This window comes from Lynx rufus, unplaced genomic scaffold (assembly GCF_022079265.1).
Source record: "Lynx rufus isolate CCGP_SWC_20201006 ecotype Redwood Valley unplaced genomic scaffold, mLynRuf1.p SCAF_17, whole genome shotgun sequence".
Lineage (NCBI taxonomy): Eukaryota > Metazoa > Chordata > Mammalia > Carnivora > Felidae > Lynx > Lynx rufus.
The window spans coordinates 41823482-41840804 of NW_025814831.1; the positions used below are offsets into that span (position 1 = coordinate 41823482).

The window sequence follows — 17323 nt, forward strand, 5'->3', positions numbered from 1 at the left end:
CAGACTATTTTTGTGCTAATGAGATAAATGTGTTTCTCCAGCAACAAGAAAACATCTCCCCTAATGGAATTTTGTTTTATTTCTTCTCTCTATGTCCATCTGTCTGTCCGTGTGCGTGCCTCTCTGGCTCTTTTTTGCTTTGTGGGACGACAGAACCATCTGCTGCAGAATCCCAGGGAAAATGCAGCATATCCGAGGACGAGCTGATCACTGCCATTAAAGAAGCAAAGGGGTTATCCTATGAAACTGCGGAGAGCCCACGGCCGGTAGGCCAGGTGGCCAGCAGGCCCGAAGCCAAGGCCAGGTCCGGGCTGCCGGCCATCCCCAGCCCCCTGGACCACGAGGCCAGCAGCGCCGAGTCGGGGGACTCGGAGATCGAGCTGGTGTCCGAGGACCCGCTGGCCGCCGAGGACGCGCTGCCCTCGGGCTACGTGACCTTCGGACACGTGGGCGGCCCGCCGCCGTCGCCCGCGTCGCCGTCCATCCAGTACAGCATCCTGAGGGAGGAGCGCGAGGCCGAGCTGGACAGCGAGCTCATCATCGAGTCATGCGACGCGTCCTCCGCCTCGGAGGAGAGCCCCAAACGGGAGCAGGACTCGCCCCCGATGAAGCCCGGCGCCCTGGACGCCATCCGGGAGGAGCCCGGCGCCCGGGCCGAGGAGGGCGCGCCCGGCCCCTTCCCCAAGTTCCCCTCGGCCGCCCCCCAGACCGGCCCCGAGCTGCCCTCCGGGGACCGGGCTCCGGCGCCCGACGGGCCCGCGGCGCAGCAGCGCAAACCTGCGGAAGCCACGAGCTCCGGTCCAAGCCCGGCGGCCGCCCAGGGCCCTGAGCCGCGGGGTCCCGGCGTCGTGCCTCCTCTGCTGTTCCTCAGTAAGCAGCAAGGTAAAGTGACCGCTTTCCTCATTGAAGCGACTTGTCTGCACAGTAGTGTTCTTCCCCTGGGTGCTCTCAGGTACTCAGCCCGGCCTGGCTGGTCGACCAGTTGCCCAGAGAACAGCCAGGGGAGGAGGGTGAGGAGATGATGGAGAGAGCGGGCTTCGCAGCTGGGACTTGCGTGGGAGGCACGTGCTCCAGGGGGCCGCGCTGCGCTGGCTCAATCCCCGCGCGTCCCCAGTGATGAGCACTTTTGTGGACGCGCCTGGATCTCCTGAATGGAGGGAATGTGTCCTTGCTTTCATCCCGGGGTTGGATTTCCTCACTGGGGAAGGGTGGGTGTTTTGTGATTGTCAAGGCTCATTTCCAATCTCCCACCCCTCAGTGATGGAGAGTGGCTGCATCAACCCATCATCAGCACATCTATTTTGCACCCAAATTCGCACCCATTTAAATGGCCCTGGTAGGATCTCAGCACCTTCCTCTTTCTTACCCAGGGAACAAGGCATTTGGACCTTGATAAAGGTTTTTGTGTCCCAACTAGTCAGGAAAGACAGGGACCAAAGTTAACGCCAGAATTTCTCTTGTTCTTCAAGCAAGACCTAAGTTGATTTTTAAAGTCACGTATAATTTAGGATGATTTTAATTTGGCCGTTATAATCTTCCTGTGAGAAATTTTCCTGTGAGTTGAAGACTTAAACGGGCGAGAAATGGAAGTCGTTTTGTCTTACAGATATTTGTACGTGAAGAGCGTGTAGCATTCTTCTTTCCAAATCATCGACTACACCTGACTGCAGTTGTGTTACAGAATTCAGAAAGGAATCAAAGAGTCAGTGAATAAATTAAGCCCTGTGCAATCTAGTTCATGGGCTGCATTGAGGGAAAGGAGGGAACCTCTCTCCAGCTCCTGGGTGGGAACACCCAGGTAGAACTTTAAAACAAACCCTAAAAGCACAGCTTTATTCAAAGTCCCCTTCCACCCATCCCCTCTGCTTGTCGCTTCTTTAGGAGTATTTTGCCTTTTGCGGGTAAATGATTTCAAGAGTACACCCTCCTTCCTGTGTATATGCTAACCCAGTGATCTTGGTGGTGATTAAAGTGCTTCATATAAAAAGAGAGGGCAAAATCTTTCCCATTATAGATTGAAAGCTAGCTTCTAAATTCTTTAAAATTAACACATTGGAACAGGGGAATCTAGAGGGATGTAATAAAAAGATAACCCTGCTGCATGGTTACTGGTGGCTTAGACACATGGCATTATCATGTAAGGGCCGATATAATTGACTTTCAATTTCCCAAATAACTCTTCCCTGAGAGTTTAAAGTATACTTAGTGTGTGCAATAGTGAGGATATTTGATGACATTTAACAGTGGCAGTGTGTGTTTGTTGGGTGAATATTGAAACCAATTTGGATCCTTTTCCTACCACTCTGACCGTGATGGGGATGGACCCTGAAACTTGCAGGGAGCCCTGGGGAATAGCATAAGCACAAACCATGTGCCATCCCTTCCGGTCCTGAAGCAGTTGAGCTTGAGTCTTGCTGAACCTGAGTTCCTATCACTGTACTTTAACAGACACGTGTTTCCATTTTATCCCCTAAATAGCATCCCTGAAATAGTCACCATGTGTGCAGCGCTGTTCAAGTATATATAGTCTCAAAAGCAAATAAATTGGGAAGCTAATAAGGAGAAAATTGAATTGTGCAGGCCCATTTCTCTCCCTAGTAAATCTGAGATGTAAGTGTGACAGCTGGGACTGACTGAGTGACCAGACGTCTCATGAAGAGCTAAGGCGATGGACAACCGCAGCTGTGAATGCAAAGGCTTCCGAGCCAATTCTAGTGTCATTCTAATCTCTGTGCAAGTTGCCCCATATGGCTTGGACCCTCTGCTGCCAAGTTTAGACATTAGAGAGAAGAGAGTGGCAGTCTTTTTAAATGATTCAGGCATGCCAGGGTGAATAACCTCTGCTCTCTGCACCAAGGGGTCCTTTGAAATCCAGTCTCCTGCTGAAACTTACCGCTCAGCTGCATTATGTATAAAGAGAGTCTAAAAGGCCGTTCTGGGGCAGCCAAGCACCCGAGGTCTTGGGCGGATGACTCAGCGCTGCCAGCATGTTATCTGAGCTCTGAGGTTCCGCCTCGTCTCACCTGCTCCATCTCAGCAGGTGAGAGGATCAGTGCTGCCCAGCATCCCCCAGGCCGTTCTTAATCACTGTCAGTGGACAGTAGGATTGTGCTCACTTCAAGGAGGACTCTGTCAGCAGTAAAGTCAGGTCAGCTTCTGTGGTTTCCTGCTCTTGCCCACTGAAGCCTCTGGCCGTATGAGTGCATTCAAGTTCAAGTATTCACAGCATGCTCATCTCCCTGGCTTTGGAGCCATGTTGCTGAGGCTGAACTAAGTTGCAGAAAGGTCCAGAAATATTTATTTAGAATAAGGTTTGGCAAATACCTGATGGCATCGTAATATGTACTGTCAAGGAGTTTCGGGGTTTACTGGTGCACACGCCCTGATAAGGTTTATTTTTGGATCTTTTTGCCCTTCAGAGGCCTCTAGAGCTATTGCACCGGAGACGAAATGCAGTTTGTCATATTCCAGTTCCCTTCCTCTGTGCACCCTTGAACTTCTGCTGCCCTATAATTCTGCTCTCCCACGCCTCCCAGGAAGGTCTGTGAGGAACATCAGAATCTGAGAGCATGGATAAATTTTCATTGCCGCAAGGTTGACCCTGACTGTTAGGAACATCTGAGTGAAAAGCCAATGAAGAGATTCTCAATAAAACACTGATACCCAATGTGACTCATCAGGATGTATCTGTGGTATTTACCAAACCTGTAGATTTTTTTTTTTTATCAGTGTTCCTCATGGTTCATCTTCTAGGGAACACATTTTTGGGAAATAGTGTTCTCTTCCTACTCACGAACTCCCTACATTCTGATTTCTTTACCTTGCAACTCAAAAGTAGGGTGCTTGGACCAGCCATGTGAGTCTTATGTGACAGCTATTAGAAATGTCACTCCAGGGGCGCCTGGGTGGCGCAGTTGGTTAAGCGTCCGACTTCAGCCAGGTCACGATCTTGCGGTCCGTGAGTTCGAGCCCCGCGTCAGGCTCTGGGCAGATGGCTCGGAGCCTGGAGCCTGTTTCTGATTCTGTGTCTCCCTCTCTCTCTGCCCCTCCCCCGTTCATGCTCTGTCTCTCTCTGTCCCAAAAATAAAAAACGTTGAAAAAAAAATTAAAAAAAAAAAAAAGAAATGTCACTCCATCCCAGACCTACAGAATCAGAATCTGCGTTCTGACAAGATCCCCTAGTAATTCCTAGGCATGGCAGAGCTTGAGAAGCAGTGTTTTAGACTGTGGCAGCCAGCTTTCACATTCCTACCTGCAACCATCCTGATGAAAGTCACCAGTGATACCTTCTTGCCCCTAAAATGGCCTCTTTTGAATCTCATCTTTTTGTCCTCTCTGGTAATTTAATATCATCCTGCTGGCCAGTCCTGAAAACACTAGAGAGAAAGTGGTGTATGTTCAAAATAATACATTTAAGCTGCACAAAATAGTGCAAAATAAAAGTTACAGTCCCCGTTCTCCACCATCCTGATCTAATTCTCAGAGATAATCATAGGATTTTGGTTTGGTTTTGCCATTCCTGTTCCTTTCAGAAACTTTCTTGAAGTATTTGGGCACATACAATTTGTTACCGCACAAGTGCTATCACATTGAACTGACTGCTTTGTAACTTACTTCCTGTAACAGTAAATTCCAGGACAATCCCCACTCTCGTGAACATTGTTCTCTCCTTCTCGGAACTTTTTCCTCCTTATTTCCCTGATGTTTCCCCTTCCTGCTCCACCCCTTACTCTCTGACCTCTTTTCTGATCTTTTTTGCCACCTTCCTTCCAGTTCCTGTCTTGCCTCTGAGTTCTGTCCCTGTCTTTCTTTGTCCCTCATTTCCTTGGTGTCCCCCACACAGGTTTTTAGCCACTGCCTTTGGTGCCCCACCTCGCAGATCTCTGGCTTTGGAGAATTCTCCTGAGCTCCACGCCCATTTCCCCACTGTTGGCTGGACATCCCATAGACCCTCCAAATGTAATATGTTGATGTTATTTGTCAAACTCTGCTCCTTTCCTTCCTCTGTGCCCTTCCTGAGCTGATGACAGGTTATCATTTGGGCTTCACGTTGGCTTGAACATTCAGATCGGGTCTAGATCTAAATAAAGACTCCCTAGCCTGAGACAAGGTTAAAAGTGCAACCTGAATGTAAACACTTCAGTGGAAGTCTTGTGGTAGTGTTTGGTTATAAAATTATCATCCAGATGATCCAGAATGTTCTTAATAGTTGAACGATTATCAAAATAAAAACTACAAAATGTAAAAACCCTCTTTGTGGCACTCTTAAGAATGCATCCAGTGATACCAGTTTGAGAAATACCAGGTTAAGCCAGTGGTCCTCAAAGTGTTGCCTGAGCACCAGGTTTCTCAGAATCTCGTAGAGTACCAATTAAAAAATGCAGGTTCCCACTCTGCCCATACCCCAGAACTACAGAATCAGAATACGCCAGGGCATAAACCTGTACTTTTAATGAGCGTGCTGAAGAGCATTCTGGTTATAAGCAGATGAGCCGGGCAGCCCAGACCCGTAGTGAAAAACACCTTGGTGAGTGTGCCCCTAGGTATATGTTGCTTTTTAATTAGAGAGACTGAGGGGGCTCTCAGCTGCTTCCATCCCTTCTCATGCCCCGGGAAGCAGGCCTCTGCACCTTTTCTCTCTGTGGACACCAGCTGCAGCAGCTGGAGCTTGCCGGGCTCTGCCCCTCATGGCAGGGAAAAGCTTCTCTCTTCCCTGGGGGAGTGATTTGCAGGAAGGCTACCAGATGGAGGACTTCTCAATAGACCTAACATTTATGATGTTTATTATTGCTTCTCATTATTAGGCCAGATATTGCTTCTGTCCTAAAACATTTGAAGAGAACCAAAATATGTGTGACCCACTTACTTTTCTTCCCGTAATTCTAAGCAAAAAAAAAAAAAAAAAAAAAAAACCATCTTCTAGTCCCATATTTTATTTGCTTTCATGAGACTGAATTCATAAGTCAGGCTGTCAAGATTCCTGGAGAGTCGCTAACCTTTCACAGCGCACATTTCAGAATCATTCTGAGGACTCAGGCCCCTTCCCTTGTAGCGGCTGCCCCCAGCGCCAGCTTTCAACAAGACGGACCTGGTAGCTGCTGGATAAAGTTTGGCTTCTGTGAGGATGAATGCAATGTAATACTTAGATGGAGACACTGAGCCTTCCATCTCAGACTGTTCACAACAATTAAGCTACTTCTATGAGACTTTGCCCCGCGATAGAAGGTGCTGTCCTGGCCTAGGCATCCCAAATGAGACTGCCTGTAAGCCACTCACCTCACTGCCTTTACCTTCTGAAGTAGTCACAAGGCAAGCATTGGCCCAGATTGCATATTGATCTATGATTTTTAAATGGTGACTTCAGAACACTGGGGAGATTTTCTTTTCAGGCTTGGATAGAATTGCTCCACCCCTTGGTGGCCCCAGAGCCTATTCTTTCTAGTGACAGTTATTCTTTGATACTTCAGTAGGGTGTGTATAATAAAGATCTGATATGCTGATTACATCTCTGTTATATTTCAGTGTCATTTTGGGGGACATAGTAAACCCTAACTCCCTAGTAAATTTTGCCTGGGCACAGAGTGGAGCATAGATTCGCTCCTAAGATGGATTCAGGTCAACCTTGAACTTGCCTGTAGAGACAGAGTTCACAGATGGCAAACATTATGGTGCCTCTAAGAAATAATGACCCTGTTAGATGGTGATTCTGATTCATCATCCAGCTCTTTCGCCACTCACGTAAATCATCCTTTCTTGCTGATGTAATCAAGCAGCTTGGAGGATATAACTCACATACTTCTAATTCTCAGAGCCAAGACCTGCTCCAGGGTATTCCCCGCCCCTTTTAAATGCTAACCTCACCTTCCACTGAAGTCTGGATGAGATATTCACAGATATAGTCTCTGCACTTCTGGATTCTATCTTTGCAACCCCACAAAACACTCTAATACAGAATGAAATAAATTTTACTGAATGTATGCCAGCCTTGCAAAAGCAAGACGTTACCAATTCATTTATCCTTCTTTTGATTCAACCAATAAGGTATACTACATGCCTGATGCTATCCATATAATGGTGACTAAGGCAGACATGAATCCACCTTTGTGGGCTTACACTGGTGGGGAGGAGGGGTTTCGATGAAAAAGGAAATCAATAGAATGATGTGTATGAGAGTGAGAGTTTCCTGGTGGTAGTGACACTTAGATAGGAAGGTCAGAGAAGGAGGAAATTGCGTAGTCCACTGTCGCAGGAGATTATTCAAGAGGGGCTCCTGGGTGGCTCAGTTAGTTAAGTGTCTGACTCTTGATTTTGGTTCAGATCATATCATGGTTGTGAGATCCAGCCCCACATCAGGCTCTGAGCTGACAGTACAGAGCCTGCTTGGGATTCTCTCTCTCAGTCTCTCTCTGCCCCTCCCCTGCTCACGTGTGCTTGCTCACTCTCTTTCAAAGTAAATACACATTTAAAAAAAAGAGAGAGAAATAATTAAAATTCCAAATAACAGAAAATACCAAGCCCAGAGGCAAGAAAGTTCTGGGGTCATTCTAGAAACTGAAAAAAAAAAATGTCTGTGTAGATAGAGTGTGGTAGGCAAAGGGGACAGTGACAAGAAGTGGGATTGGAAGGTTGGCAGTGCCCTTTCATACCCAGACCAAGGTGCAGAGTATATCAAACATTGCAGGGAGCCACCAAAAGGTTTTGAAACTTGGAAGTAACATGACCTGCTTTCCATTTTTTTGAGGTCACATTGGCTGTTGTAGGGGGGAAAGATTGGAGGAGGACAAGTATGGAAGCAGGAAGGCTGATTAGGAAGGTATTGCAGGGGCGCCTGGGTGGCACAGTCGGTTAAGCGTCCGACTTCAGCCAGGTCACGATCTCGAGGTCCGTGAGTTCGAGCCCCGCGTCAGGCTCTGGGCTGATGGCTCAGAGCCTGGAGCCTGTTTCCGATTCTGTGTCTCCCTCTCTTTCTGCCCCCTCCCCCATTCATGCTCTGTCTCTCTCTGTCCCAAAAATAAATAAACGTTGAAAAAAAAAATTAAAAAAAAAAAAAAGGAAGGTATTGCAGTAGTGGGGGCATGGGATGATGGTGACCGGGAGAGAGTAGTAGCAATGCAGGTGGAGAGGAATGGATGGATTTGAGGTGGATTTGGGAGACTGACTTCATAGGACTTACTGATGCATTGGATGGGTGGTTGCAGTGATCTTAGGTTCCATTTCAGTTTTCCTCTCGGTTCCATTTCAGTTTTCTGTCACCATAATGATTACAAGTAGATGCAAAAAGATTTACGAAGGGAAAAATACCCTACACTTTGATGCTGTCATTGAATCTGTGTTTTTGTGTCTGCTGCTAGAAACCATCCATTTGGCTGATGATGGCACTGAAATACTCTCACAGTTTGAGCTGTATATCTAGTATATTTCCATGGCCAAGCAGCTGAGGGCCTAATGGTCATCAGTGTGTTTAGATGACAGGGATGTTTGGGTGGCTGGGGCTGGAACTGAAATGAGGGTCAAATATGGTACCTGTGGAGATTAAATAAGGCATGTAGTTAGGTGGGCAGGGATTGTGGACAAGCAAGTCAGTTATTTAAATAGAATTAGATAAGGGGCACCTGGGCAGCTTAGTTGGTTGAGCGTCTGACTCTTGATTTCAGCTCAGGTCATAATCCTAGGGTCGTGGCATCAAGCCTTGCATCAGGCTCGGCACTGAGTGTGGAGCCTGCTTCGGAATCTGTCTCTCTGTCTCTCTCTTTCTCCCTCTGCCCCTCTCCCCTCCTCATACTCTTCCCCACCCCCTGACTTCTCTCTAAAATAAAAATAATAAAAAAAAACAGAATTAGATACAGGGTTGGGTAGAGGCTGGAACTCATAAAAGCTTCAGAAATCCTAAAGTACAGTCCTAAATATGAATAAAAATTATACTAACAGGCAAAGAAAAGATAGCACCCTGGCAGAGAGCAGAGGTTAAAGTCAGAGGAAAGGTAGCTTTAAGGCAAACCCTCAAATTGGGTCTGAAGGAGGGACAAGCATTCCATTGGGTGTAGTTACCTCAGCCCAAGGCTACGGCTGACCGTGGGCTTTGTCTGTGATTACTCAGTGCTTCGGAGTCAGTAGGCTCTGTAATAGTCCTTCTGAGTTTTAAATGACCTACGCTTGAGGCAGTAGTCCTCCTGTGCCTGGTGAAGTACTGATACAGGAACTTTCTCTCTCCTTGTGGAAATTTGGGACACTTGGTAGGGAGAGAGGACTAGGTGCTCAGTGGAACTGTTTGCTTCTTGTCGACAGTGTTTCTCAAAGTGTTGTTGGTAGGCCATTTATGTCAGAAACAAATTTGTTTTTTAAAATACAAATTCCTAGGCTCACCCCACGGTCTCCTAGGGAGGGGCTTGAGGAATCTGCTTCATTAAGTAGCTTCCAGTGAATCCTAGGCACACCAGAATTGGAGAATGATGAGGGAATTTTGAGGAATTATGAGGCTGAACTTTCAGAACACTCAGAGTAATCTTTGGCAATTTTTTTCCTGTAGTGCCCCAACTTCTTCAGGGCTTGAGCCAGAATCCTCAAAGTTGGCTTTTCTGTTTGGGCTTAGAGATTCATTAAAATGGTTCTTGTATGGAGTTTAGAATGAAGATAATACTGTTAACTCTGAGACTTCCACCTCCTCATGGGAGAAGGGGAGGGGAGGTCATGTGAGTCTTACCAGCTCACTCTGGAGGATGCTTCTAACATCTCCCGACCTCACAAAGCCTCCAGAACAAAGACCCCAGGAGGACATGGTGGGAACACAGACAGCTAACCATTCACATTCCCAGTAGTGTAGGGCCTCCTGAGTCAGAAGAGTCCCCCAGGTGGCCTCTGTTTATAGTTTGGAAAATTCATGGAAGAGAAAAAAGGCCTGAGGGTGGAGTCGGGCTGTATACTACCAGGCACAGTGAGGAGTTACAAGCTTGATCTCATACAAGATAAAAGATTTCACTACCACTAATGATTCAGTTCAAAGCTGCATATTCTGGTAAATATAGCATTCTGGCTTAAGTCTTCCCTTCTGGCAGTTATTTTCTTACAACTCTTGGCTGAGCACTGAAAGCATGGGGGATTTTTCTACACACAAACTAGTAGCAAAAGCAGATTATGTGTTCCCAAACTAATTCTTTCACTTCCAAACTCACTTTTTGTTTTTTTTTTTTTTACCAGCCCCTAACATCTCGAGGAGATTTGATTCTACACCTTAAAAATGCAGAGGAAATTAAGTAAAGCAGAAGAGTGGTTTTTGTATTCATTATCTCAACTGAGTGTTAATGTCTGTTGCCATCCAGTGGTTGTGATGAAAATATCCAACCTTTACTTTTTAGCCTCATCTCAAACTGCCAGGATTTGAAATTTACAGATCTCTTGGGATATGATGTAAGAAAATATGTCTTTGAATGATTTTACAGTGGCCACTAAATGGCTAAATGGCTGGGCCATTTATGAGGTGATTGATCAGTTAAATTATTATCCATATTTTGGGGGGGGGGGGGAACCAGCACAAGGACAGTGTTTCAAAAGATATTCCTAAATGGGTAACCTAGTTTTTATCAGAATTAATTTTAAGCTATACCATTTGGCCTGTAACAAAACACAAAATATAACACGATGTAGAATTTATGAACTATAGTTTCCTACTAATTGGAGTTTTTGGATCATTTTAAATTGAAGTCAAAAACTTAGGTAGAGTCAGTTGTTCCAAATGATATTTCAGGGGGAGAAGAACCAGGATTTGAAATAATAATCTGATTGATTCACATCTAGTGCCCTTTTCCAAATAAATTGATTTCCAAGTAGTTTAGTTGTTTTTAAGAAAATCTAAAAGTTTCTCTATGCCAAGTTACTTTAGAATATAAAGATGTAAGATTTATTATCATAAATGTATATGTACGTAAATAGGACTTTTATAATAGTACACAATATGTGCAGCTAGGTCAAGTGTTATCTTTATCAGTCAGCTGGAAATTCAGTCCAGTACCCTGGAAAGGATTTAATTTTTTCTTTAATTTTAGGCTAGCCAACTGATAATGAATCAATTTTACATAAAGTCATAGTTTTCTCTAAAGTTGGAAATAAATAATACCATAAGTAATTTGATTCTAGATAATTTTGATATGGGTAAAATGGCCTCATTGTCAATTTGTCCCTTTTATTTTCTTACTCTTCCCCTTTGTTGGAGTCCACATTTTTATGCCCTTTTATATTCCTCTGACAGAATCTTGAAATTCAGGGTAGATTTTTTTTTATATTCTGCAAAGATGTGCTCTAATTTCAAAGCCAAAAATCCTGGCATTGACTTTGATTTCTAAAACTTTTCATGGTTCACATTCTCATTCTTGCGGACACCACACCTTTCCCTCAGATCCCATTAGTGTGTCTAAGAACACAAAAGGACTCCTTGATTGAGAAATCCCCGAGCCAAACCCTAGAGGCTGAGGGCAAAATCCTCTTGAAGAGACACTTTTTGGATTTCAGTGTTACTGTTCATGGGTCACATCTGGACTGTTATGCCTCTAGGATGAGATACAGATCATTCACTTGAATTGTAAGTTTTATACCTCCAACTGTACATAATATTTGCCCTTATAATTTATATGATGGCTATTTTGTGGTAGGTAAAGACAGATTTTCTACCACGTTGATACATCCTCTTCCGTAGTACAGTCATTGCTGGGAAGTGGCTTCTCAGTTCGGCATTGCATTTCCCAGCCTTCCTTGCATCTAGGTGAAGCTATGAGCCTCGTTCATATCAATAGAGTGTGAGTGGAAGTGAGATGGGTCACATCTGGGGCAATGTTGAAGACACAGTTGTACCTTGTCCTTCAAGGCTCTCAGCTAGGGAATGACAAAGGGAAAAGAAGCGAGGTCCTGGACCAGCTACCTGGAGGAAATCTGCTTGCTAATGCACTCCATGTTGATCAATTACATTAGCTCAAAATAAATTTCTCCCGTGGTAAGCCACTGAAATTTTGGGGTTGTTACTATGGCTAGCCTCATCCTGACTGATATGATAACATGGAACATGAGGTTGAGAAAAGCCTACAGTTAGAACGTATGTTGGAATACGTGTCCCATAGCTGCACAATTTTATGTCTTGCTTCTCCTTCTCTATACCTATTTTGTACTCTCCTCTACTGATGTTGGTCAGTCCTTCTGCCAGAATTACTGGTAGCATAATTCTGATCCTGTTTGAAAAAGACAATCCTGTCCTCAAGACATTGCAACTTAGTGAAATATTGTTAGAAAAATGGAAGAGATCTTTAATAACTGCAGGGTGAGTAGCTGGTGCCCTCTGGAATTGTGCAAAGTAAAAAGTAGCCCTCATGGTGACCATCAGGTTCACCAGAGCAAAAGCATATAAAGTTTTTGTGAGATAAACTGCTGGGAGAACTAGAAAAGTCCCTCTGCCTATCGCTAGCCCCAGGCAAAATTGGGACATAAACACAGTATCTTGGGGTCCTCTGCCTCCCACCACTCTCGCATCCTTCACCTCAACACCGTCCTTCAGCTACTTGAAGGCTCCCAGTGCTCCTGAGCTCTCCTTGCTTCCCTTTCAAAACATGGATTCCCTATATTCTATATCCTCAGAGTCCTTCATGCTTCCCATGTCTTAGGGTGTACTATACAGGTTTAATTTGATAAACCAGTTCTTTTTCATGTGTTAGCTAGTGTATGATTCCTCCTATGCAGCAGATCTCCAGAAGGCTCTGAAGGAAGGAGCCACCTTAGGGTAAGTCTAGTCCACTGTTTTAGGGAGTAGTTTCCTCAGTCCAAGACTCCATTCCCAGTAGTTATATGTTCTGAAACACAAACATATTAGACTCTGGAATAAACTAGGATGCCTTTTCTAAATTTGCACTGGATATGTACCAGGAGAACTACATCCTAGTGTGGAGATCAGTTCATTGTTGCCTGATATAGAATTAGATCAAGAAGAGTGGATGGCTTCATCGGAAATTTCCATCTCACTCTGGCAACTTGTGAACTGTCCTCTAAGAACTGGGATCCTCAATTAGAATTAGAGCAGGATCCCTGAGCCAGGCCTAAGGTCCTTCCCTCTCCAGTGGCCCCTTGTCTAGATTCCCCTTCTCTGGATTCTGTATGATTTTGATTGTATATCCTTCTCTTCACTGGGACAAGGACTCAGGGGCCAGCTGGGTTTGGATCCTGTTCCACCACTTACTACTAGCTGTGTAATTTTGGGCAATTTAACCTGTCTGCACTTCAATTTTTTTCATCTGTTCAAAGGGGAGAATAGTACATGCATCACAGGATTCTTGTGAGGGTTAATTGAAATCATAGGTTAAGTAATTACTCTCTCATTTTATTACTATTCAAATATTTATGTTAATAATAATTATACAATGAGATAGGACTTTGGAAGAATCTAGCCCAGTTACTAATTTAATGCAGGAATTCTTTCTACAACATATTCTTTCATAAAATTTCAATTAATAAGTTTATAGGTTTTCTTCATATGTCACAGTTTGGCTGCTTTCCAGTGATTTATAGGAAGTTGACTTGATCTCACTAATAAGCTCCTTCCCAAGCATATTGTGGGACAGGTTGCTTCTGGGAAGGCTTTTTAAATCCAGCTGGCCCAATTTATCTTCTTCTGTTAAATGTTGATTTTTTTACCCAAAATATATATGCTTAGGTCCCACCCTAAATATCCCAGAGTATAATCTTTGCGTGTAACATCCATATATCAGAATTTTTTAGAATCCCCCAGGGTGATCTGAAATGCCCATGTAAGGTTTGAAGCCACTGAGTTGACCCCAACTGTGGTATGCAGTTCCCTGAATCTTCAGTCCCATTTGTTTTTTGCCCCCAGGCTTCGGCATTTATAGTTTCCTGACGCTGTCAGGCCATATTGGAGTAACAAACCGCCAAATCTCAATGGCTTAGCTCAACAAATATTTACTTCTAGCTCCTACAGAATCTGCTGCTAGTTGGTGGGGGCTCTTCTTTGTCCAACTATAAAGAGATCCAAGCTTCTTCTCTTCTATGCCACCGAATATCAACGTATGGTTTCCCAGGTCACCATGACAGAAGAGAAAGCTGGAGGGGCACGCTCGTTCTTCACAGCTTCCTCCTGGAAATGATACATTTAAGTTTTGCTACCATCCATTGGCCAGAATTAGTGACATGACTCTCTGCTGATGCATGGGACACACTAGAAATTCAATGAGCATGAAGTCCTTATCACAGACCTCTTGAACAAATATCTCTTGTTTTAGAACTTCATAGCACTTACCATTACTTACTATATTATACACGCATTTGTTTGTTTATTTATTGCTTGTTGCTACCATGTAGAGTTTAAGTGCTTTAACATCACACACTTTGATTTGCTGCTGTGTCTCCAGTGCCTCCAATGGTGCCTGGTAAATAGTAGGGACACACCAAACATTTGATGAATAAACGAATAGTGACACCAGACATATAGGTGAAGACACTGGAGTATATTATGAGATTTTGTGGTATGTCAGTGTGTTTTATAGCTGTGCTCTTTCCCAAGAGCTCATTTAAATGTTATTGAGTCCAGTGAAAGGTTAAAGAATAATAGGCCAATTAAGTAGAGAATACTGTGTGTGGATCCCCTACTGTTATTCATGAAGAGCATTTACCTCTTGGCTGTGCACTCCTGGAGTGATCAGCTCAGGAAAGGGCAAACGGAGTCAGCAGAGAAAGATGCTTTTCTGCGGTTCAGCTGACATAGCCAATAACAGATTTGAGTTGACAAAGCAGAAGGTGACGACATCACTGTAGGCCTGTGTGCAGCCTTTCTTTGCTGAGCCTATGGAATTTGTACAAGTCCGGTCTATTGAAACTTTATAACCCCCATAAAATGGGAAAACTTTCTGCGGTGAATGCTTCTTGTTATTTTGAACGCAGCAGAACCCAATTTAAAAACAGGACTTGTTATTAAGGTTGGTGTGGAGACAGGCAGTATTATGGGGTGACTAAGGCATGAGCTCTGAAATAAGACAGATATGGGTTTGAACCCCAGTCTACCAGTTGCTGACCTAAAATTTCCCAAGCCTCATCTGTAAAATGTGGCCAATAATTCCTACTCTTAGAATTGGAATGAGAGTCAAATTGAATTCATTAAATGATGTTTGAAGGGGCTTAGGTTAGTAGAAGATCTGGCACATTGTAAATGGCAGCAGTTATTACCACATTCCATGGCTGGATCATGTTTTCTGTACTAGATAAGGCTGTACACCCCAGCTATAGTCAGTAATGGGAGTTGCCAAGGATACGAGAAAATGTGAGGCAGCGGGGATGGGCTCCCCTCAGTGAATCAGCCTCCTAGCCTTGGAGGCTGGCAGTATGGCAAGCCTCTCTAGCACAGTGGTGGCAGCCCAGCCATGCACCTGAGCTCCATCAGGAGCCCATCCATCTTCCTTCTACACAGTCAGCATTACTGTTCCCCAGGATGGGGAGGATCTGAGTGGGCTGCTTCATCACCATCTGATGCTCGCCTGTCACAGCCCCTTCTCAGGGACATCACTCCCCTTCATCAACGTTTAGTTCAAGCCACCAGCACAGGCTAGCAGGATGGATTCCTCCCAACACAGAAGAGGGACCAGGGTGGTAGCAGCTTTAGCAGAACCATTAAGGCTACTTTCCTTTAAAAGGGACTGAATTCATGGCAAGCTTAGAATTGCAGATTCTTCTTTCCCAATTCCCCAAGCGTAACTATGCACACAAAGAAGATTCATCCCTGTGATTTATTTTTATGGAAAGCTACTTTGTGAACAATCAGATTCTTTAGGAATATTTGAAATATTGTTTGGGGTAAAGGTTTAGCTATGTTGTCATGATGATAAACGTGGAATAACCTCTTTAAAATGGATAGGCGTATCCTTGAGGGTGTGTTGCTTACATAAAATGCTTCAAATGACTGCCATTTCTCTCAAAAATCTCTTCCACTTCTGTTATATGCTCTCGGCTGTCCTAAGTAGGATGTAAGCTGGGCGTCCAATTCAGGGCAGTCTCTTCTTGTCTGCCTGGTCCCATATAGGCAGGTGGACTGGCACCAGGCAGATGGGATTTACACAGAAGTTCTATCTCCGTCTCTGGAGTTTTCTTGTAATATCTTCCTTGGTTAGTGCATTTTGCTTCATCTTTCTTTTCCACCAATTTCATACTTTCAAAAATAATTATGTATTAACTCCCAAAATCCATACAGGGTATTTCATAGGCACTGACAAAGACTTGTCATCCATAACCTAGTATGTATTTTAATTATCCTTTAGAGTAGACAAGGTTATGGTCAGCTCTTCAAACACTTAACTCTTATCTATGATTTGGAAATGAGTACTCCTGGTTCTTTTTAAAAAGCTATTTAAAAGAGGTTATTATAGAAAGTTGCATACAGATTGGAGAAAATACTATTATGAACTACCACATAAAGATAAACAAAATTTAACAGTCATTACCATTTTTGCACACTTGTTTCAATTGCTTTTGAGGGGAGCATTTTGAAATGAAGTTACAGCCATCAAGATATTTTACCTCTATATACTTTAGTGTACATCTCTAAAAATAGGAATTTTTACTTAGGTAACCATGGGACCATTGTTACATCTAATAAAACAAATACCTTCCATTATCTAATGCCCAGTTCGTATTCAAATTCTCTCAAGATTCCTCCAATTGTTTTTTCAGTTGGTCACTTTTTACAAAAGATTTTATTTTTTAAGTCATCTCTACCCCCAATATGAGGCTCAAACCCATGACCCCAAGATCAAGAGTCACATGCTTTACTGACTGAGCCAGCCAGGCACCCCTTCAGTTGGTCACTTTTAATTAGCCAATGAGCAAATATCTCTCAGCTTTTATTTTTCCACTACATTGCCTGTGATAACATGGAACAATGGAGAGTTCCTTTGAGTTGTATGTTATATGATGATCAGATGTATTTCCTTTCTTCCCAATATTTTATTATAAAAATTTTCAAGCATATGGAATAGTTGAAAGAGTTCTTCAGTGCACCTCTGTTTACATGGTACTATTTTTAATTCCTTCTCTGACTTGCTAAGGTGACTGAGACTGGATAGTGTCCATACCTTGGATTCAGTTAGACAGTGAATATTCTACGGCTTCTTTTTAGGTAGAAGCTTTAAATAATATTTGCAAAGCAGATAGATAGTGTACTTATTACTTTGCACGGTTTATAAATCTTGAGAGTATCTTCTTCTCCAACTGGCAGCCTGTAAATATTATTAAGCCTGACTTTCAGTTGACAGTACTTTTCTGGGGTATCCCCGGAGAGCCAGGTGCTGCA

At 43.8% G+C, this 17323-nt stretch overlaps 1 protein-coding gene across 1 annotated transcript in view; it reads left to right on the forward strand.

Moving 5' to 3' along the window:
• The window catches only part of RTN1 (reticulon 1), a 230156-nt gene that overhangs the window by 133261 nt on the left and 79572 nt on the right, over positions 1-17323 (forward strand). The window contains exon 3 of the mRNA XM_047079823.1: positions 154-882. Coding sequence (XP_046935779.1) covers positions 154-882 — 729 coding nt within the window. The remainder of the gene's footprint in view (positions 1-153; positions 883-17323) is intronic.